This window comes from Perca fluviatilis, chromosome 12 (genome assembly GCF_010015445.1).
Source record: "Perca fluviatilis chromosome 12, GENO_Pfluv_1.0, whole genome shotgun sequence".
Classification (NCBI taxonomy): domain Eukaryota; kingdom Metazoa; phylum Chordata; class Actinopteri; order Perciformes; family Percidae; genus Perca; species Perca fluviatilis.
In genome coordinates, this window is record NC_053123.1 from 15,678,810 (window position 1) to 15,703,610 (window position 24,801).

The 24,801-nt window shown below is 41.6% G+C and overlaps 1 protein-coding gene across 1 annotated transcript in view; it reads left to right on the plus strand.

Moving 5' to 3' along the window:
* kcnj3a (potassium inwardly rectifying channel subfamily J member 3a) overlaps nucleotides 1–17,765 on the plus strand; it is a 28,297-nt gene extending 10,532 nt beyond the window's left edge. The window contains exon 3 of the mRNA XM_039818964.1: nucleotides 15,902–17,765. Within this exon, the coding sequence (XP_039674898.1) occupies nucleotides 15,902–16,497 (596 nt within the window). The 3' untranslated portion in view covers nucleotides 16,498–17,765. The remainder of the gene's footprint in view (nucleotides 1–15,901) is intronic.
* The last annotated feature ends 7,036 nt before the right edge of the window (nucleotides 17,766–24,801 follow it).

Below are 24,801 nucleotides of genomic sequence, written 5' to 3' on the forward strand. Positions count from 1 at the left end.
ATTTGACTTTATCAAAATGACATTTTTCAACTACCTGCCTTGAATTTTTCAGCATGAAAAATATGGGTAATGTTTGCAGTGTCATGAGAGGTGTACACTAGTGACACATCAAGTCTGGACCTGAATACAAATATACTAATACACTTCTGTATAATACACTTCTGGTAATCTTCCTGGTAAAGTACAGGATGTCAAAGTGCAGGGCCTTCACTTGTAATAGAGTATTTTTCACATTGTGGTACTTCTACTTAAGTAAAGAATCCACCACTGGGTTTTTACACATGCCAAGATTGTATTTCTTTCAGTAAAATTAAAAGCAGCATGAGGACATTTGAAATGATATCAGAGGCTTGCTCATGTAATACATTTTACAGTACATACAGTACATTAGCAAGGAAGTAGTCTCTCATTGCTAGACCTATCTCCACAGTGATGTGGAGGAAGGTCTGACAACAACACACATACGTTCTCGGATAGGAGATAGAAATGCTCTGGGTTGTTTGCATTTCTTTAAACCGATCACAATTTTTAGAATGGCAACCCACGGAGAGCGGAGGTCATTATGTTGTTGCTGTACTGGATTGTAGTTGACTGTACTGCATATATATTGGGGTTATATTTAAAATATAATTCAGTTCATTACAACAACAAGAAAAATGACTATAGACACACGCCTCACACAGTCTACACTGTAAACCCAGATTTAGTTGTTATTCAACTTTTTAGTGGTCACTGCTTATTCTTTCATGAAACATTTTCATTACTAAATTACATTAGTTGTTTGTAATAATCAGCTTAAGTATGCAGTGCACAGATCATATTAAGCAGAGATAACTAAGGATGTTAAGTTTCTGAATGGGAGGGGCGGGGTCATTTGAACTGTTCTGCGCTGAAGAGATGCAAAGGCTCATGGGGGGAAAGCATATGTTCTGAAAGGTTTCTGTCCTGGGTGTTTTGATAATGTTGTGTTTATGTTTTTAGTTTGCATTTATGTTATTTGGATTTTAGTTTTCTATGGTGGATTTAGTGTTCATGTTTATCTACATTTATTGTTGCACCATGATCGAGACCCGGGTGGGGACTGATGGGCTCTGGGCAGTGATGAAACTGTCAGTGGCAATTACACACATTAGAAATCAGTAATTCTGTCTTCTGAGTGCAACTCTCCATGCAGTATACTATATATTGGTAGTAAACATTGGAAAACTTTTATGTGTATTGTTTTCGACATAGATTTTTGCAACTAATGTATAATTTACATTGTTGCTAAAGTTACACTGTTAAATAGGAAAAAAATATTCTTTCAAGCAACTTATATCTTGAGTAGTAATGAGGAATCATGACGATAGTTACGTATTGTAACTCCATGCAACTCCACTCCGTCGTGAAGATTTTATTTCCCGCCCTAGCGCTCAGCACAGACATCCGCAAATACTGTATATTACAGAAGCGGAATCGTTGCTCTGCTCCCAACATCAGCATTTTCTTCAGCCAATGTTAGTGGGGCAGGTGGCCCGAACCTCTGTGCTGTAAGCCTGGGTGATAGCTTTGCACAGCCAGTGAGACAGACGCTGTTTTGAAAGAGCCGCGCCTTGGGAGTGTTCCCTGTAGTGCAAGAACAGCTGCTGTGTTTGTGCAGCTTCTGATGTCTGCCATGCGTAAAACGTACTGTGATAAAGCGTGCACTGGACACAGTCGGTGAAAAGCCTCCTCCACGTCGTTGCCATGAGGCGGAGGAAAAAAAAACTCAACCGAAATGAGCTCGTTAAAACTTTCGCCGGGAATGAAGGGTTTGGCTGTAAAGTGGCTGCGCTCCTGTCCCCTATAATGGAGAGGCAGGACGGGGAAACCGACAGCGTGCATAAATCAGTCACCCTCTTAGCTGTCGTCAGGGCGAGGAGAAGCGCTGTTTTCAGCAACATCCTGGCCAATGGCTCGAAAGGGGTTTCCCCAGAGCTCGGAGCACCAGGGCTAAGTCCCATTGGGGTGTGAGAGAGCGTACAGCGGGCTTCTGACGTCTGCCCCCTTCAAAAAACGTTTCACCACGGCGTGCGCAAAAACCAACCTCTCTCCATAGCCTTCGTGGCAGGATGAAATGGCCGCCGGGTAGGCTTTGACTGTAAACAGAGCCAAATCATTATCCACTAATGTTTGGAGATAAGTCAACACGAGGGGCAGAGGGCACGATGTGGGCTCTGCACCTTTTTCCACACACCAGTGTTGGAAAGCAGACCAATGCCCTGCGTAACTCGCCATAGTAGAGGGGGCTCTGGCCCTTTGGATAGTGCGCACAACAGCAGGGGGCAAGCCTAATTTCTCCAAGCGATCCCGCTCAGCGGCCAGGCCCATAGCCGCTGGCTTATAACCGGGGGGTGGGATATCGCGCCGTTCAGCTGTGACAGTGCGTCACGGTTGCCAAGGGGGCCCCGCCAGTAGCTGAATCAGAGTCGGGAACCAGGAAGCACTCGTGCGCTCTGGTGCCACCAAAATGACTGACAAGTTCTCCTCCTGGATGCGTTCCAAGAGGCGAGGGATCAGAGGGACCGGGGGAAAGACGTATAGGAGGGCTCTGGGCCAGGGTTGGTGAGAGAAGGCGTCGACCCCGGGGTGGATTGTCTCGTGTGTTCAAGGAGAACCACAGATCCACTGTTGCTCTCCCGAACCTGCTCCGTAACATCTGAACGATAGTGGGATTCAATTCCCTCCCCCCCGCCCGACATTAGGTCTGCTGCCCAGTTCAAGAACCCGGGGATGTAAACCACTCTAAGGGACAAAAGGTGACTGTGGGCCCATAACAGGAGGCTTCTGGCTATTTCCAACAGCCGAGCCGAGCGCACGCCCCCTTAATGGTTTATGTAAGCTGCTGCTGTAATGTTGTCTGTTCGCACGACGACATGTCTCCCTGCTATCACTGGGGCGAAGTGCATTAACACTTTCAGCACCGTGGACAGCTCCAGGCAGTTTATGTGTGGGAGAGGGGAAGCTGGCCATCTCCCTCCCACTACCTGTGAATCGCACATTCCCCCCCAGCCGGTAAGGGACACGTCTGTGTACACTGTCACGTGTGACGTCACTCTGCCCAGGGGAACTCCGGCTGTTAGGGTCCGGGGGGTTTCCCCAGTATGCCAGGTCCGACTGAAGAGAAGAAGGGATGGTCAGCATGCGTCACTTCTGGCGATTTGGGTCGAGGTGCAGACGATAGAAGCATCTCTGAATCTTTCTCATGTGCAGGAGGCCCAGGGGGACTACCACGTGACTTGCAGACATCAGGCCTAGGAGGCGCATCACAGACAGCGCAGACACTGTCGAGTGAGGTGTGATGCGTGACAGCAGCAAGCTCAGTGTGTCCAGCCTTGGCGCTGACAGTCTGGCTCTCATGATGGTTGAGTCGATGTCCACACCCAGAGCTCTTTTGCCAGTTTATGGCAAAGCCCAGTGTCTGCTGGTGCTGTAAAAATTCCATAGTTTGGAGCGCAGCTTTTTCCTGAGAGGGGGCCAAAACGATTAAATCGTCCAGATAAAAGAGGACTCTGATACCTTTTTTGCGTAACGGCTGAAGTGCCGTCTCCATGAACGGAGGGCCAACGAGTACCCGAACGGCAGCCAATTGTAAAGAAAATGGGCCCCCTGAAAAGAGAAACGCAGGAATTTCCTGTGTTTGGGAATAATTTGGATATGAAAGTATGCATCTTTCAGATCCACAGACGTCGTGTTGGTGCACACATTCCAGTACGTGCTTGACTGTCAGCATGTGGAATGGACATTCCATGATGCACCGGTTAAATTGGCAAAGGTCAAGGATGGGACGCATCCCGCCCGTCTTTTTCGGTGTGAGAAAGTAGTGGGAGTAAAACCCTTAATTCTCCTCCCCTGGAGGAACGCGGGAAATGGCCCCCTTTGTCAGCAGCTCCTCTCTGCCTGAGACGACATAGTTGTTTCCAACAGGCCGGCAAAGCGAGGTGGGGGGGAGGCGAACTGGAGCGTGTAGCCCTGTGTGATCAGCTTTGACATCCATGAGTCCATTTGTGTCAAGCTTCTCCATGCTGCACTGCGGTCTGTGAGCGGGCGTGCGCTTGTCTGTGTGCTGCTTATTGACTTGGCCAGCAGGGAGCGCAGAGCCCATTCCGCCGCTGTGTGAGACGTGGGATCGTGTCGCACAGCCCAGGGCAGTGGCCGGTCACCGTCAGTTAAGGCGGGAGCGGCCACTGGGTCATCCTCATCCCACTGGAACGGCTGGGGGGAGAAGGATGTCTGCGCATGTGGACTCTTGCTCCCGCTGGCTACATAATGAGAGAGTGGTGGAACTATGCGTACAGCGGCAGGCCGGTGTATGCTTGTGTGGGGAACGACTGTTTTATTGTCAGCGTAATGTTCAATGGGAACGAGAGCTGCTTGGTTGAGGGGAAACTGCTCTTTAGATACAGGGAAGTGGCCCTTAAGTGGTTTCTGCTCTCAACTGGGGTGAAACAGACGCTCCCCGTGCCCGTCATTGCCACTGTCGCCGCTGCTTGTGGGGTGGCTCGGGGGGCGGGTTGGACCAGGTGGGGGCTGCCCGCATGGTTTTCCGGCCCCGTGGAGCCTGCCGGCTAGGTGGAGGGTGGGGGCGGAGGAGTGGAGGCTGAAGCCTGGGAAGAAGCAGCCGCAGCAGTTGTCGTGGTGCCAGCGCTGTGGCGGGGGTGCCACTCTCCATGAACAGAAGAGAACCCTCTTCTAGGGGAATCAAGTCATCGGACTCGTGCTCGGTGAAGGAGTCCTCTTCCGGCGGATCCAGGGTGTGATCCCGCCGGTCTGCCCAGCTGCCATCCCCCTCACCGTCGAACTGGAGCTCCAGAAAAGCTGCCGCCCGCCGTTTTAGCTCTTTAGATGGCAGGTGGGCGCAGAACGGGCAAGAGGCCTGAGGGGTGAGCGCCATCCTGGCGTGAACGGGACCGAGGCAGGACTCACAGCAGGGGTGGAGATCCGACGGCAGGATATAGCCATTCCAGCAGCTGGTACAGAGGCGAACACCGCTGGAGGTAGAGTGCGCATGCGCTAAGGGATTAACACAATAGTGACAGCCCTTAGAGGGAGAAGCCTATACGAAATAGAACAACAAAACCGTTGCCGCATCCACATGATACAAGCCTTCTGTGATCACGCACCACCCCCACCCCTCCTCCGCGCAGTTGTTAGTAGCCAAGGAGGACACGGAGGATTAAAACAACATGATGGACTCTTCATAAGAGGTTATTATCTTCACTCTATTTTCTGCGTCGTTGGACGACACCATTTTCTGAATATAGCCATAGTGAGAACTACAGAGACAGTTTTGTATAGCTGACTGTCTTCATTAGCTTTGTATCAACTCATTTGGCAATGGCTAGAATGTAACGGACGTCCATTAACATAAAAAAAAGTTACGCACTAAAGCTTTAATATGCTTATTTTAGACAACATGTCTCCAGAAAAGAATTATTTCTTTACTGATGATTTTTAGTAATGTCTACTAATGTAAACTTGATTTGTTGACTGCATCAACTTACCATTTTGTGTAATTACAACTTAACTTTCACCTTGTGTAAAAACTCAGATAAGGCAATGGGTTTCCACACAAATTTATAGTAAAGTCAACTAAACTTTCAACAAACATTACATAATAAAGGTATTTGTGATATTATCCTGCATGATGACATCTGTTTAATACAGAAGAGGATTAGGGCCACTGGTGAAAAATGTATTTGAGTTCAGAATTCTGACTTTATTCTCAGAATTCTGACTTTAAACTCAGAATTCTGCGAATAAAGTCAGAATTCTGCGAATAAAGTCAGAATTCTGAGTTGAAAGTCAGAATTCTGAGAATAAAGTCAGAATTCTGAGAATAAAGTCAGAATTCTGAGTTTAAAGTCAGAATTCTGAGAATTAAGTCAGAACTCAAATACATTTTTCACCAGTGGCCCTAATCCTCTTCCGTAGTTTAACCACTCATTATGCTCTGCACAAAGGCAGCTCGCTTTAGCCTGCATACTGTATTGAACGACACTGAAATTAGCTTTGCTAATTTTTGATAAAAAAAACATGGGTTTTCCGGGAACGCATCTGTGAGATTTACCTCTTATGCACTGGGGATGAACTCCACATAATGTGCATTGCAGCGAACCGGCTATGACACCCTGGATTCATTATCCATTTTAGATGAACTGTGCTGGCTTCCCAAGGGGGAGCACGGTAATTGTGTCTTTAGGGATTTGTCAAGTCCCTGTTGGATGGCAATAAATCACTGGCAGAGGAGGTGTGATGGCAGACCTGGGATGAACTGTTGTGACGAAATTACCAGAAATGCATTTACCAACAATGCATCAGTCTTCTCGTCACACGGCGAAGAGTTAGGAATAATTGACTAGGTCTCTGTTGCCTTTATCTTAGAAGACGTGCTGTTGTGAGAAGGACACTTTTTTGGTAATTAACAACACAAACTGTAGACCTCTGTATTAACCCCTGTCTAGATGGAGGATGGACACTCGGGACAAAGTGTTACATGTCCATAATTGAGATAATTTTGTGGCTCCACTTGTCTCCACTTGTCTAAGAGGTTATGAGGAAGGTTGCAATGCACTTGCAGTGTTGGTCACTGGCATTGATTGGTTGGGCTGCTACTGTCTCTGAAGTGCAGGTGGATCAATCGTGCTGCCTAAACACAGAGCTACATGAACATGTTGTTCTGAAGGCTTGTCTTCTAGCAAGACCTTCCTCTGGGACTCCTCTCTTTCTGCTTTTGTCACTCAGACATATTCGAGTTTACTGGAATATTCTGCTCTCGAGCTCAAGTGACAAACTTAAGGCAACAATAGATATGCTTTCTTACCAGTGAGTTACTCCCCCTTAGCACCTCCTAAGTCTGAGATATCTTAAGGCATTAAAATCCCTCTTTTGTGTCACTTCTTTTTAGCTTTAACTCCTTTTCATGATTTAAGTAGATTTACTGTAATAGCCGAGATCAATATGAGATTACAGCTCACTCATTATACATCATACATCATACATATAAGTTTTCTTATAATTTCTGCACTCAATACATAAAGAGGAGAAATCACTCATAGCTCCATTTGGTTTGGATACCTCCCCAGTGGGATTTTTCCTGTACGACCAATAGTGGTCGTTTGGCCTGAAGAAAAACCATCAATTGCTGTTTTGCTCAACTGGTTCTCTTTATGGCAGTATTGAGATTGCCTTCACTTGGTAATATGTGCTCTCCTGGCTGTGTTAATGGCCTACAGCCATATGTTCCTCTAGCCTGCCTGACACCCCACCTTGTGTGAAGATGGTTGGCAGCCCCTGCTCCTATTCCCTTCCCTTCCTTCCCTTTCCAACAGCCTCCACACTCATGCAATTGCCTCAGCATCCAGGCTCTCCCCTCCCCCACAGCAGTGCACTTCCCCTGCCTTTTCTCTTCATCAGCTTCCTCCTTGTTCTCATTGCTCAGCCGACGCTGTATGCGTGGAATAAACATCAGAGCTGCAAACAACTGGAAGCCACCTTTACAAATGGATCACACACAAAAACAGTATTTAATGGAGGGAAGGGAATTTATTTCCAAGTCAAACTGTGAAAAACAGGTCACTGAATGATTGTGGATTTCTCTACACTTTACCACTTGACGGTGGTCACCATAGAAACAGATGATCAGGCAGGACTTGTGGCCACAATAGCAGTATCTGTATCAAAATTAGATTTAAAAAAAACTCTATTATAGGTACAATTTGTTCTGTACTTTGTAATGTTTCATCATAAAGATCAGAAGTCAGGTGTGAAAAGCTAAACTACTAAGAACCATATTATTCAGACCTGTGAATTGAAGTTTCCTCTTTTTAATAAGCTGAAACACACCACCCAGCACCCTTATATTCTCCTCTTCTTCAGCTTTCCAGTACCGCATTCAGCATAGCAGCTTTATACGTTATAACGCAGATCCTAAAAAAAGACAAGGGGAATTCTGCTTCCTGTTTTGCAAAAGGAAGAACAGGATAATTGTCCCGTATTAATTGCTGCTCCTCACAATCCAGCAATGCAGCAAAGGCATTTTGTGGACAGCCTTGGCCACAGCGAGTGCCCGACAATGAGAGCACGTTGAATCTTGGACAGTGTTGTGTAGGGGTGCACTGTGTGTGCAGCGTCCAGATTCTCATGCTTGTTTTTGCTAGCATTTTTCTCATACATAACACTTGAGCTGTTTCCACAGGCGTGATAGACTGTCAGGGGACTTTGCTGACAGCACTGCACTGGTGAGTTTGTGTGTGTGTGTGTGTGTGTGTGTGTGTGTGTGTGTGTGTGTGTGTGTCTGTGTGTGTGTGTGTGTGTGTGTGTGTGTGTGTGTGTGTGTGTGTGTGTGTGTGTGTGAGAGAGTGACTTATGAAAGAGAGAGCCAGACAGAAAGAGAGAGGCGGGGGGGTATTTGTGATTTTGTCAGTAAATAAGAGGTTCCTTTTTTCAGTGACTCTCACCATGAGAGTTCATCTAGAGACGTCATTTAAATAAACCTTCATTTTCACCATACATTTTGAGTGTCACTTGCTTGCCAAAAATCGAGATTGAGTTTCTGAATAGATGTTTGACAGAGCAGCAATAAATAGATCTCTGCTCTCATGTCTGGCCCTTGACTTTACTCTGTCCTCAGTGTGTCGAGGGCAGATCTGCAGCTCAGAATTTGAGCAAGCCACCAAATGGATATGATCCTTCTACAACCTAGATGGGCTTCTTTTAGACGAGTCTGTGAATGCCACTTAGGCTGTTTTTCTTTTAGCTACTATCGAGAAACACTGGCAGGCTACCTCCGAGTTTACAGTGCTTTTCTATTTCAGACCCCAAAGAACCCATTTTATCTTCGCTGTCACTCCGCTGGCTGTGCGGCAGCTTCACTTTGTTAGACCAGAGAAGCAGCCAGCTCTGTGTTATCATCTCAAGCTGAGATGGCTTTTAGGCATCTAAATCTCAAAGTTTATTCTTGACATTTTCCTGCCGCTTTGCCTTTTTGCTCAGTCCATAATAGCATCAGCTGGGAGTCTGTGAAATATTGAATAATACTGTACATTGCAGATAGAGCACCTGTAATCTCCAGACGGACATTGCATCTCAGTGCTGTGAAGTCATTCCTAAAGTCTTTTTAATAAAAAATATTTCCATATGTGGGTTATCCCTGGAGATTTCAGTTAACAATGTAATTGTTGCTGAAATAGCAGAGTATTTTCAGCACGTGAAACACCTGCACACATCGATGCAGAAAATGTTTCTTCTCTGATTTTCTATTTCATTTCCCCTCTGAAATTTACCTTTAATGAGATGTGCTTTTTTTTTTTTACATCTGTCTTGAATTTGTGGATTCAGCAGAGGATTATTCTAATGCTGCTCATGCTGTCACATAGATATTGCATACAGTATGAAAGCAGTAAACTGCCTGGTGAACTTTAGCGATGTAGGACATCTGAAGGGATTTCACACTAGGATTAAGATTTGCATTGGCCAGTCAGAAAAGATCATACATTTCACAACCTTTATACTGAAGGCATAGTTTTATGAAAAAAGGAGATGGCGGAAATGTCATGGAACATTTGATATTATTGTGATTTGGCGCCACAGTTTCAGAGTGTAATTCATTTATACACCACCGTCGTAAATACAGACAGCTGTACAAGTGCATTTGTTATGATTACATTACTTATGATCAAAAACTAGCAAGTCGACATCTTGGCTAACAAAGCCAAACATCAAGCAAGTGCAACAACACAAGATGTAGCGAGTTAGCTAATATTACTTACCAGTCCAACAGCAAGATAGCCAGCTCTCCATCTGTCTTGCAGACTTTTATTTCGTGAAGCTCTCGCCAACGACTAAAAGCCAGTCCGAGTTGTCCAACGGCAGCTCGATGTACACTTCGGCTTCTAGCCTCTGCCATGATGTCTGGAGTGGCTGCTGAACCTGGTCCCACTGCCTGCTCACCTGGCTCTCGTTTTGGTCGCTGGTGTTCATAATTTGATTGTAATTCTTACTTTCCCTTTTAGATTTCATTACGTAGTTACAAATGAATGGAGACAAGGTTTCTACCTGACAACAACAAAATGTTAAAACAGAAAGTTTTATCTCTACAGTAAAATGAAACAGAACTGCAGTTTGTGACAGCTAGACCATTACACCATTCAAATGTTCCTTACACATGCAATTCAATAAAAAATAATAATTTATTAATTTATCAATAAATAGTATTAAGTTTGAAATTTAAGTATATTTTACTTGGCTAATTGGATCTCCAGCAGACAGAGAGAAATATGAACATTCATTCAAAGTCGTGTTTCTTGCCACCTAGGGAATGTAAGTCCACTATTCACTCTCCTTTTAGCTCTGGTCTACAGGTCTCCAGCAACTGTTGAAGAGAAATATCTGGCTCTTTAGCTGCTAAATGCTCCACTATGGTCTTTAGCTAGTTGCTACCTGTGTCTGCTTGCTGTTTGGGGCTGGGCAGGTAGTGTGCAGTTGGTTTATCAAAGCTTTTTCGCTCCTGCTGCTGCTGGAATTGACGCTGATGATAGAGATGATGGTGAATCAAAACAGTGAAGTAGCAGGCTGTTAAACCCAAACAATGAGCTGAAAATGCTAAAGTGTGTAAGAGTGTAAGGGAACTACATAGACAGCCATTTTCTGTGGGTTTGTCACCACCAGGGTGCGATTTTCCAGGGGGGATGCGTGGGATTTCCCTCTTTCTGGTCTATATATCCCTGCCTCTGCTGATTTATTTTCATCCCCCGTGGGGACAAAAATGTACGCCCTCCTCAAAGTGATCAATGCTACTCCACCAGTTAGACCCTTATAAATGGAGGTATTTTAAACTAATCAAAGCGCTGCAATGTGAACACAATAGAACGATAAAACCTGAATGGCAGTTGCTGGTTGTATTTTGTTGCCGCTGCAGAGCTCTGGGACGCCGGCTACCAGCAGCAGTTGTTTAGCCGCCAATAGGTGACTGCGACCCGGCTACAGGCACCGCCAGACAACGATCCTTTCAGGGGCCATGGAAGTTGAGTTTAGCCAGAAAAAGTGAGCATCATGCGGCGATAACAGTTAAGTTTAGGCACCGAAACAACTAGTTAAGTTTAGGAAAAAGATTGTGGTTTGGATTAAAAGACTCCAGAGGAACGAACAAATGTTTCCTGGGGGAAAGTATTTTGTTTTTGCTGCGAAGTGAAATCTGCTCCCCGGCTTGAAAGTGCTGTGTTTTATGTTGACACCACGTTGTGCTATTTTATTTTTATTTTTAATTTTTCCAACAGATATTGGAAGTTCATAAATAAGTGTTTTGGCATGGCTGGCTGAGTTGCACTGTATCCATGGTTTTGGAAGGGGAAAGTGCAGAATCATTATCTGCACAAGGTTTTTTTCGTTGTACCAATGCTGGGAACTGTAAGATGCTGAAATTCGATGTATAACACACAACCGTGTGTTTATTTAACCATGAAATATGTAATATTGGTGTAATGACTAGAACACTACTGTTTACTGCAACAGAGATTCTGTAACAAGGTGGTACATAATCTCTTATTGTGCATCTCTTTATTGAGAAGGGCCACTCTATTGAGGATTTGAAATGTATTGGTATTGGCTTATACTGAGTCACAGAGGGGAACAGATAACCATTTACTGAAATTAGAACTGTAATGGATCTACAGACTTACAAATTCCTCTCTTAATGGGTTGAATGAGGAATTGTCTCTTCAATGATTCCAATGGCGTTTTTTCCTCCTGGTTTCTTCTGCCCTTCTCTTTCCTCGAATAGAGCTAGTGTAGTTTAACTCTATGTTTTATTGTTGTTTAAGAATGAATGTGCTTGTGTTGATTTGCTTTTGATTGATTTTTGTGTTGATTCTGGTTAGCGCTGAAACAAAAGATGATTCATCAATTACCTCTAAACAGATTAGATTTTTTTGGTTTATAAAATGTCAAAAAATATTTTTTAAATCCCACCACAAAACATCAAGAGCCCAAAAATGTTTAACTTAGTATCATATAAGAAAAAAGAGACACAGAAAATCTGAAAGCTGAAACCCGAATTGTTTAGAATTATGGTTCAAAAAATCATTGATTCGCCAATTTAAAAAAGGATTGCACTTTGTGATTTTAAAGTTTTTAGATAAACTGAAGGATGAAATGTTCCCAAATCATTTTCTAATTTCTGATTTTCAAATTTTTTAAGGAGATCAGAGATCATCTTTTTTTTTGTTTGTTATTTGTTATTACCAACTGGCCAGGTTTGGAGTGTTCTGGTGGTCGATTGGTTAAAGACGCAGACGTTGTTACTGCAGCGCTCCTGGTGCCTTAGCTATAGCCAGGTGTACATTACAGTATAAAAAAGTATAAAAAAAATGAGAGTATAAAAGTATAAGAGTATAAAAAAATGTGTACAGAAAATAATCTGCTAAATGATGTGTGTGTGCTTATTTGATTTTACTTTTTTGACATATGTTACTAACACCTCTAACTGGCTGTGACAACACTGCACATCACACATCTGAGGTGTTTCTTTCTCACTGGTGGATCCTACGGTACAGTTGGATGTTCCCAGTAGCAAACAACAGCAAAGATAGAATAGTATTGTTGTTTTTCCCCTGCTGTGTGTGTGTGTGTGTGTGTGTGTGTGTGTGTGTGTGTGTGTGTGTGTGTGTGTGTGTGTGTGTGTGTTTATGACACAATGCTCACATGATATCGATCGAATGTGGTGCCATGAAGATGGCACAGATATAAAACACTGCCATATACTGTGAGAGTGATGGATGATAGAGAAAGAGAAAATCGTGGATGGCATTTTTTATATGAGATCCGGCCTTCACTGATGAGGAGTCACCCAAGTATATGATTTACCTCTTGTGTTATAAAAGGTCACGTTTCAGAGACAGTAAAACCATTTTGGTCTGACTCTGGAGCCATATGGATGATTTGACCCTGTATGGAAAATCCATTTTGAGCAGTTTGGATGTCATGATCTAAGAGAGAGACTTTTGTTTTGTATTGTCACTGTTACTTTTGACCAAACTCAGCAGTGAAGAGGTTTACGGCGGTCGCATGCACACATTCCTACATTTTTGTTTCCATAGAAACACTGAGTCCCGGGCAGGCGTGTATTTTCGAGTTACATAAGCCTTTATCAGTAATACGAAATCCACACTGATATGGGTATTCTCATTTGACTGGATTCCTATTTTAAGGAAAATGAACATATCAGGTTTCATTGTCTTATACTCTTGCTATTTTTAGCTGTTTGATCTTGAGGTCTCTGTCTAACATGTTTCTTCACATAATGTGTCAATTTCCATCAAGCTTAAAACTGTGTTTTGGCCTGAGTGAAAGTCAAGGCACACAGTTCATCACTGTTGCTGTGTCTGTTAAACTGCGTGCCATATGTATGTGGGTGTTGCAGAACAGCTGATCTTTATAAACACAATTGTACATATGTGATGCAACCGTGTCTATAATTATGCAACGGCTCAGGCATCAGTCCTTGAATAATGTATGACAATTAAATGCATATTAAGGGCCATGATTAAGTCTAGTGCCTTTGTTAGTTTTTGAAGAAGGGTATACTTAATTAGACCATCCACATCAGTGAGATTTCTTCTTTTCTGTGTGTGAGGGGTTGAGTGGCTCTAGAGGGAGGTTGACGGGTTGAAAAACTACATTATCTGCAGGAACAATTGAGCATTATTAATAGATGTAAGATGAGTATTTTTTTTTTTTTTTACTTTTTTTTTTTTTTTTTTTAGTTGCTTATTGATGTTCTTGTCCTGTATTTACTGTATGGATGTCCAGTTAACATCGCAGCATCGACTGCACTATTCAATAATGCAAGTACGGCTGACTTCTGGGGGTGATTAAGTAGCTGTTATAAAACCAAAACAGAGAGCGTTTTACACCACAGTTTTGTCGTTGATTATCAAATGGTGACTATGTTTTTGCTGGAGGCAGTTTAAAAGGCTGTCAATGCAGAAAGATTTCAATTCACACTGAACTCTTTTAAATAGCTTCGGCCCTAAAGTTCTCTTCAGCTTTGCCGGCTTTATTCACTACAGCACACTTCCATGTGCTTAAAGGCCCCCAGACTCTGAAGCACTAGTGCAGAAGTAATACTTTGAATACCCCAAACACACTTGATGTTCAGTCTCATGCACATCTGCGATTGTGTACAGAGCTGTTATCAGTGAATTATTTTATGACCTTGGGAATCAGGCGGAATCACAGATGCTTCCAGTTTCGATGATGACATCCTCGCAATCAGCAGCGGTGTCTCACTGTGAGCAAGCGCTTCGTCTTAGTTTGGACCCAACTGTCGCTGCTAGAACAATATTAAGCTGGTAATTAAAACGTGATAATAATCTACTGCAGTTGCTGATTTCTTAATGGATTTCAACAAGTCTTAACATGAGTGCCCCCCAGCCATTTCTCTATGTGAAAATAAGGGCTTTTTGGACTGATATAACCAATTTAGTGTTTTGTTTCAGATGTAAACCTAATTATAGATGTTCTATGCTCGCTTTCAGTAAGAAAGGAAAGGTTTTTTTTTCAGCAGAATATTAACTATGCCAAGATGGATGGGGCTTTGCTGTGAGCAGTGTAGTATGATAGAATGCACATGCAGCTATGATAGCAGCTGAATAGTGGTGATGAGTAATAACTAATAAGCATCCAAAAACTTTGCATGAAAAAAAAACCTGTTGTTGATCATTAATTCAAAGCTCATGATTTTGCTAATTGCATTAATTTGTTGCTGAGGACGTGAGGGGAGTTTTTAAGCAGGGATTTAATTCAAAGTCCCATGTGAGGGAACATTTACTCTAAGTGTCTCATATTCTGCTATCTTGTGACGAATTTGCAGAGCATAGTTTACGGGTACTAACACAAACATGTGAAATAGGATATTTCATTTTAATTTGCAGTCTTCAAATGACAGAATTTAACGCTTTAAACTAAATTGTCAGACTCGTTTTGGCTTTTTGCCAGCTAAACAATGTTATGTAACAAATACTTCACGTACAATTTTGTGTTTTGGATTCAATTGGATTCCCTTTCTTGTGTCAGAAAGCTCCAAAGACATTTTAGTGTGAGCTAGAGCTCCTGAAGCCTTTGCCTGAAGCTGTTACTCCTGTGGGTTCCAGCAATTTGATTATCTTAATCCCCTATCTTTCGGAGCTTCTAGCCAAGCTTAAGGTGTGGACTGAACTGTTAAGTAGCATAAGAGGTGATGGTGGAGAAGACCTGGGTTTTTACTAGAAGCTGTTTTTGTTGTTGCTGTTGTTGTCTGTCTTGGATCTGTTTTGTGTGCATTAATGTGGAACCTCACGTAAACAAAACAGAAAAACACATACTAACAATTATATTGATCCATTGGCAGTTCCTTATGAACAGTCATTTCAGAATGAATTGAGTCCTTTATGATTAAATAACTAGCCATTCTTATAATGCTCACACAGCAAATAACTCAATTGTCTTTCAAGTTAGGCTGGAAGTTGTTCATAAACATATTTGGAAACTGAAAAAATCAATTAAGCTTTTTATTTAGGCAGCTGGCTCTGTAATACATTAAGTACTTATTCATTGTGACACTTTTGTTTGCAATACTGTTTGCTTTGTGATGTGAAAATGGCAAAAATCCTGGAGAATACCATGTTGTTGAGTCTTACGGAACAGTGCCAAGCATATAATTAAATCAGGGCTCAGTTGTTGAATAGAGTCATGAAACATTTCATCTTAAAATGTTAGTCTCTACTGTGTTGGGCTGTGGAAAGAATGAGACATAATATGCTATAATTTTTAAAGGGCCTCAACATGAATTAATAAATAAATCTGACAATTCCTCCAATCAATGGCCTTTTCTTTATGTTTTTGACAGGGATGACCTGCCAAGCGAGGACGTCTTACACTGAGGACGAGGTTCTGTGGGGACACCGCTTCTTCCCGGTCATCTCCTTAGAGGAAGGCTTCTTTAAGGTGGACTACTCTCAGTTCCACGCCACATTCGAGGTGCCCACCCCTCCATACAGCGTGAAGGAAGCGGAAGAGGCTCTGCTCCTCTCCTCGCCCCTCATGGCTCCATCCCTGTGCAACAGCGGGGAGAAAAACAGCTCTCTGGACTGCCTGGAGATCCTGGAGGACAATGACAGCACCACCAAGCTGCCCACCAAGCTCCAGAAGATCACAGGGCGGGAAGGCCTGCCCAAGAAGCTACTAAGGATGAGCTCCACCACCTCAGAGATGACTTACAGCTTTGGAGACCTGCCCATGAAGCTGCAGCGAATCAGCTCTGTTCCTGGTGTCTCTGATGATAAGCTGAGCGGTAAGGCCTCCAAGATGAGCACAGAGCCCATGAGTAAGTCAGTGGCGGACTTACCTCCCAAGCTGCAGCGACTGGCTGGGGGGGGAGGGGGCAGGATGGACGGACACCTGCCGCCCAAACTCAGAAAGATGAATTCAGATCGCTTTACATAGAGCCGGCAACATATTTTAACTTATGCCATCCACCTTTATTTCCCTACCTAAAGTCCTTGTACTATCCCTAATTTATTAATGGACAATATTCTTATATTAAAAGAAATGTAGAATATGTGCACAAATACCTTATATAAAGTAGGGTGATGGAATTTAGCACATTTGTACCTGGATGTAAGTGTACATGCTGTGACGAAAGACCTCTGATATTTTTTTTAGGATGATGTACAATTAGCACAATCTGGCATGTAAGAAACAGCGCATGTAGAACAGAATCTCAATAATTTCTGGCATGACATTTATTGATATATTATTTTACAAAAACAATTTCATTAGTGGATTTACTGACAGTGAAAAATTGCACAAAGCCATATAATTTACGACGTGGAAAACCTACATTACATGGTTCTAATTTGTGGTGACGAAAGGAACATACATTTGTTTTGAGTTGATTGCTTTTGTTGTTTAATGTAAAATTGTGGCAATGTTTATGTTGATTGCATGCTCCTCTTATTGACTTAGCTATACAAAGGTAATAGACAAAGATGTTTAGCCTTAACTATATTACCTTGTTTCCATTTTCATGTTTGTTCACAGCTGGATTTTGGTATTTCATATATAGACTATTTTACCATGTGCAATTTTATGACTTTATTAGTTGATCAAATACAGAATATGTTGCTAGATGATGCATTTTAAATATGAAAATGCATTATTGGCATCATTTGACCTGTCTAAACTGGGCACAATGCTACACAATTTTCACTTGCTTATTAAAGTAACACTTAAGTTGAAAGAGTCAATACTTTTGCTTGATAAGCACAAAGCAATCATTATATAACACCCCGTGATATTAGAATTAGCATTTATGGGCATTTTGTCATAAAATAACTGCTTAGGACATTAGTCCGGTACTGTGCAATCACTTTGTTTCACTATATAACAAAATCAACTTAATCTACACTATGCCTGTGTGCTCATACGAGACACTCCATTAGAATTTCAACTTAGGTGTTACTGGTTAGAGTTAGAGGTGGGCCCATAGGGAAATCATAACCTTTGTCTTAAGGGCCCATAATCTCCCTCCTCCACGATGAAAGCAATAATATTATAAAGACTATAATCTTTACATAGCCACAGGGTCTACCACAGCCCCATATTCATTCTGTTTACTGAATCCATGCCATGAAATCTGGTTTTCTCTAAATGCATCAAAGACATTGTATGATACCCAATCTCTTCAGGAATAAAGATCTAACATAACTGTTTAGCATTTTGCTACTTTGACTAGATGTAATGCATGCTTTATCCATTCAAATCAATAAAATGTTTTTTATTAATATTACTTATTACAGGGGGTGGTCAAAATGATGGAAGACCAACAACACGCTTACCTCACTGAAAAGAGCTGGCATGGGCCTGTGTGCATCTACTGTACCACCATTTAATACGTCTGATCTTTGCCCAAAGCTAAGCATATTCAAATCACTGTTCAAAGATTTTGACTGTTCAGCTTAAAGGAATAGTTTGACATTTGGGAAATACACTTATTTGCTTTCTTGCCCAGAGTTAGATCAAAAAATATGTAGCCACAGCTAGAAGCTGGTTAGCTCAACCTAGCATAAAGACTTGCACGGCAGCTGGATTCTCGCGAGACCACACGAGAATCGCGGGGTTACATATCACACGTAAATCTGTCAGGCTTCAAGTAATGCGTTTGTGCCCAAACAGCAGCAAACCAAACTAATCAGCAACCTGTGAGGAGCTACTGGCAGCTACGGCCGTGGTTTAGGTGTGTGTGATGGCCATGACTGTTCGTTCAAAACAACAATGGCAGACGTGATAGACAGACGGTTCATCCAATCACCTGCCAAGTATTTTTTGAAAGGGCCTGCCCTTTACCAAACAGTTACTAATGACGGCTTCTCAGATGGTTCTGTGTAACAAACCATCTGGTGCCTCAGGTTAATAAAGACTGTCCAAAGGTGAAAAACATCTACCAGCACCTCTAAAGCTCACTAATTAATATGTTTGTTTGTTTGTTGTTTAATCGTTTTGTTTTAATCTGCACAAAAACCCAAGTGTAACAACATAACCCCCTGTGAAATGGATAATAGTTTATTCTTTGTTTTTTTTATTTTGTAGATATAAATGTTAATCAGTGAGCTTTAGAGATTGTTACCTTTGGACAGAGCCAAGCTACAGTAGCTGTTTCCAGTGTTAATGCTAAGCTAAGCTAACCAGCTGCTGGCTGTAGATTTATATTTACTGTATTGATCTCTTAATGTCAAAATGTATACAATTCTTTCTTGGAAAGCAACAATACCTCTACATACCGGACAATTCATACTATAATTTCAATAACAACTGTTATTTTTAAAGTGCTCATATTATGTTTTTTGGCTTTTTCCCTTTCCTTTATTGTGTTATATATCTTTTTGTTCATCTTCCAGAGAAAACACTGTTCACAAACTGCTCCAAACAGCTCTATTGAAGTCCAGCCTTTACTTCCGTGACACATGTTATAATGCTCGCCTAGCTGCTAGCGTGGCATCAAGGGGGTAAGCAAGCATCCAGAAAGCATACCTCCTATGGGGAGATTCTGAAGCTAACAAGCCATCACCTTCCACTAGCATTCCATTGAGTCCCATCCATTTTGCCGTCACTTTGACAGCAAATAACTTTACATCGGAAGCGTTTAAAGTCTCTTATTTGTCCATTGTTTATTTCTAAAGAAACACGACAATGTATAAAATGCTCCATTACCTTGTATCTCACGTTATGGCCCCGTAGTTGTAAAAATAGGCTTACGATCATGTCATAACCACGCGACTTCTCAGCCATCACCGGAAACGTGCTTTTAATGAACTTCATTGGTCTCCGTTGAAGTCTATGTTGCTGTGTCCATTTATTTCACTGTCTATGAGTGGCACGCCCTCATTGACTAGCTAGCAGTGCTTATCTAGGTACTGCGCATGTGCGACTCCCAACAAAGATGGAACAGAAGTGCAATGCTTCTTTCCGTAGCTAAAACAGAGAGCTCAACACACAGGGTGAAAAGAGGAGCTGCAGTAATGTGCAGTACAACAAAAATATATATATTTTTTTTTTAATTAAACCACATAAACCTATTCTGGTACAACCTCTAAAAACAATTATGAACCTGAAAATGAGCATTATTTGAGCACTTTAAGGATTATTATTTATTTGTAAATGTCTCTGAGCACATGTGCATGTATACATTTATTAAGCTGAGACAAAAAGCTCAGTAAAAATAATATACTTGGCTGATAACTTCAAATTTCTATTCCAACTGATACTCAACATGTGTTATAGTAGATAACTGGACCAAAACCCTGTCAAAAATTTCAGGGGCAGAGATGCAGACGATTGTATCTTTTTAGAGTTAGTGGTACAGTCTGCAGACCTTTTATTCAAAAACATGAAAGATGCAACATTCACAATGGATTGCTCGTTCTATTTTTGTACGCTAATCTTGCCTTATTGACAACACATGCAGGACTGCAAATTGATGTGATCTATTTCTAAATCTGGACCAAAACTGTGCCAGATAAAGGATTATGCATCGACACAGAGCCAGTGTCACTGCGACAAGTCTTTTCATCTTGCGTTTTCATTGTTTTGATCATACCCTGTTTAGTCACTGCTTCTGTTCATATTTCACAGTACGCCCTTTGTTACTGTCAAATATGCTGTGTAAATAATAACTGTTTTTCAAGAGATACCTTAAATGACTTATCGAGATAAAGTCAGTGCCATGACTGTAGGTATCACAGGCAGTTGGGTCTTTATCTTAAGAAAGTCTTTTTGTTGTTGTTGTCTTTCGTCACGTGAGGTCTCTCCAGCAGGGCCAATAATGCCTCTCGACAGAAATAGCATTTTAATACTAAAATTATTGAGTCAAGTGTATTAAGAAGAAGTGGGAGGATTGTAGTAGGAGGCAAGAAAAGGGTTATTCAGAGTTTAAAATCTTGTTATCATTCCATAAAAATGGTAATTCTTTGAGAGATGTTTTTATAATTTCCATAATCAGGTTTTTTGACAAATAATATCTGACACAGACTCGTCCTGTGGCAAATAAAACAGCTGGTGTCGCTTGCTGATTACAGAACAAATGAAACACAATTATGCACTGAAATATCAGTTATCTATTTCTTTTCACAACTTCTATTAAATCCAAATAATTCCCACAATCAAATCTGTTTACTTTTACTAGTTTTCTAATTTAGACATGCAAATATAACTCTAGGCTACTTTGTTGTTAAAAAAAGACAATGAGAGTAAAACTTCATTGAACATTCAAAATGTAATATGGCATGCTGACTGGCTGTTTGAACACTTCTCGCACCACATCATGTGTCAGCATCAAGATGGGATGATACATGATCCTTCACATATGAAGAATGGTGCAACATACGGCAAAACTGTTGGTGACATTGCACTGCATGACACACTGTGAAACGAGATAATGTCCCCTCACCATTACATAATTACAGTGTTTCCCTTGTAGCCTGGTCTAACATTTCAGATGCAACATATGAATACCTGTTATCATGTAATTTTAAAAAGGAAAAACACCCTTCTTTCATTGGTAGGTGTGCCAATTCCGGGTACACAATGTTTTAGCCCATAATAATTAAAGGATTTTTGACCATCAGTTTACTAAGCCTCTCCCCAGTGACTGTCCAATCACCAATCAATCGGCATAGGATGGTGTTTCCTTTTGTTTATCCCTCTCCATAACCAACTAAAGTAAGCGGCTCTGTCCTGAGAGTTCACACTCTGCACTCGCGCCAAGCTAAGGTAACATTAGGTTTTCCACAACACATTGGTTAGTCCTCATTCTAAAAGGCTTTTTCTCCTGTAATGTTATAGTGAAAAATACCAAAACGAACGATTAAGCATAAATCTGTCATCTGTACTGCTTGTCAAAGTGCTAAGCAGCCAACCAGGCTTACTGTATGTTAGAATAAACTGGCATTCACATCCCCTATTATATACAGTACTGTATGGCTACTGTACATGCATGTATGTATGCATGTACTGTAATACAAGGACTAACTAGCTCTGAACTGCACTACAAGAACATGCAGATTTGTTTGGTTTATGCTAAAAAAATAACTAGTTTGTGCGATGTGTCTTCCAACCACATTGTGAAGCCCAAGTGTTTATAGCTGTTCCGAACTGCCTCACTAAAAAGTTGGAGAGACACATGCAATAATTATCTTGATATGACGATAGCCATGCACACTTCCGGAAAGTTTTTCCTGGAAGGCATTCTTAGTGTTGCACTTAGTTTACACATGAAAAGTGACAGAAATACAGTAGATGCACATTACTGCATGAAGTGGGCGTGCATGTGCGATTAACACTTCTGTTTGAGTATACTGGCGCTTTTAACCTCAGCCTTTTAGCATAACATAATGTAATTAGCTATTAAGAACTTATGTAAGACCCTTTAAAAAGAGTCATAGGCAACATTACAACAAAAAGCAAAGGTTAGCCAAAGCAGTGTTATAACCAACTCATGAAGCTAATGTTAGCTTATTTAGCTAGCAAGCTACACCTGATACTATCTGCTGGCGCAACATCAGCCGACAACATCAAGAAGTCTTCTTTTGCCACCTCTTTTTAAAATCAAGGTCCCATTGTTATAAACATGACGAGTAAATATGCCTCCATTGTCATTATTAACTACATGATGTGTGAGAACAGAAATGGGACAATTGAGTGCCTAGAAAATAAATTTCATGCTACACCCTGCCCATGGATGAATGCATGTGTTTTATTATCACCAGTGGTTGTTGGGGACTTCAGAAACATAGTTATCATTCTTTATGTTTTACCACATTATGATAATCCAGTAGATTATATTATTTAATCAGTCATCCTTCAGTATGAGCCCTGCTGTTTGGATACAAATGTAACCTTGTTGGACTGAGGGTTAGATTTCGACACTGCCACTACTTGACATGAATCAACTTTTCAAGGCCTCTGTAATAATTTCCAATTCATTTTTATAGCAGCGACTCCTGACTCATGAGCTCTGGGTGTGATTTATTGAGGTGCAGGTTGGGTCTGGAAGTTTAGTGCTCACTCCAGCTCAAGGTGATCACGATGGTGGTTAGACAAATATCTGCAGATTAAAAAAAACAGATACGAGGGTGGTATTACTGTTTGTTGTTCGACATGCCTCTTGACACTCATATACTGAACATAGACTAAAGCCACATTACGAGAGAGGGCCATAGCTTGTGGGAATGAAATAAAGAAATTTGCAGCCATATATTTGCTAAATTAAGGATTTACCAGTAATATGGAACCACTGTGGTATTTAAGATCAACCAGCCAATGCGTTTCAATATAAAATTACAAATTATAATTGTTATATATATATATATATATATATATATATATATATATATATATATATATATATATATATATGCTTTTAACTAGTGTGGTTCTGTAATATTTTCCATTGGTTTAAACTTTGCAGGTCAGTACAGATCCCCAAAGATCAATGATGAACTTCGACAGAGCAAAAGACAATAGTGACAGTGAGATGAGACAAGTACATTACAGACAGCCGAGGAGACCCAAATTGGTGTGTGGGATGAATAATGCATTTGTCTCAATCCTTCCAATTCTGTAAGTTTGCAAAATGACAGTGATCAAAGTTGAGTCTGAAAGGGATGGTATTAAGGGGGAGATTAAAATGGTTGAGAGAGTGTAAACGAGAACACCAGAGGGGGAGAGAGGACATTTCTGTCTCCTGTCAGGTTCTGTCATGACTTGTTTTACATTTACACTTCCCTCTGTATCCCTTAGCTCCTATCCTGGCAATACAAATAGGTTGGATAAGTTCAGTGTGGAAACAGCTGCCACAGACTAATGTGACTGCCATCAAGACATTTACATAGGGACATTTTTATATATAGTTTTTACCGTGCATTGTTAGAAGTTTGCATTATACATGGTAACAGAAGGCGATGCTAAGAAAATCCATCAACCCTGCATACTTTTTACAGCCATACACACACACACACACACATACACACACACACACACACACACACACACACACACACACACACACACACACACACACACACACACACAGCTACAACAGCTGCTTTGTCTCTGGTGTATTGTATTTGTAAGATAACGGGCGGGTGTGGGCGTTTGCAAAACAGCTCAGTTTGCACCTGAGTCTATCTATCTCGGCTTTAGTCGCCAACAGCGCAGGGAAAAAGGAGCTGAGGAGGACACGTCACACCGATCCCACTCTCTCTGTCGAATACTGAGCCTGTTTGCCTGATGCACGCTTTATCTGCTCCCTTCCATTTCATGTTTGCTTTAAGATCAGTAAGCAACTGTCGCCCTCCTTTGCCAAAAGCAGCACACGATCTACATGTTTTTCCGGTTGAGAGTATGATCCTCAGCAGAAAATGATTTGGAACTCATTAGTATAGTGATCTGGCTCTGAAGAATGATTTCTGGTTCTAATCTAATTTCTTGTGTGTGCACTGTTGTGTACCTTTTGTGTGTTTGTGCATTTAAAAAAAAAGTTTGTATATTTGTGATATAGTTCAATTCTAGTTATGACAAATCACCTCATCATTAACTCACTGATGTGAAATTACAGAATGAGCAAAAACCAGGCTCATCCGTGGCCATGAGGAATGTTTCCAAGAGCTGCAGTTAACCTTCATAAATCCTACCACCTTTTGTTCATCCATGTGGTGGATGTATGCTTGAGGAAAATGACTCTGCATACTCGAAGGGCACCAAATAATTGTGGTGCTTCAGGCAGAGCTAGTAGAACTGAAATAAAACAAGTGCTCTCTCACAATCCATGCCTGCTAAAAATAAGCCTGTTCAGACGAGGGTGGCAGATTCTCGGCAGCATCCCCGGCTCTGGCTGTAGAGGCAACTGTTTGATAAGTGTGGAGCTATGAGAAAGAGATTGTACGTAACTGAGTGCCTCTGTTCCTCTGCAAGTGTGACATACAGTACATGAAGGCTTTTGATCGACAATACAGTGTCCCATCCAACTGTTCACAGACTTTATACATGTAAAAACAAATCAAATTCTAGAGCAAGGCTTTGTATTGCTTCAGAACGATCAGAACTATGTGAAGAAATCAGATGACTGATGTGGGTACTAGTATTTAAGAGAAGTATTCAAATACTTCTATCAGCAAATTAGCAATTAATGACGCGTTTTAAATACTTCATAATAAGGGTTTCCCCCTGAAGCACTTGTTACCTAGCAACTGC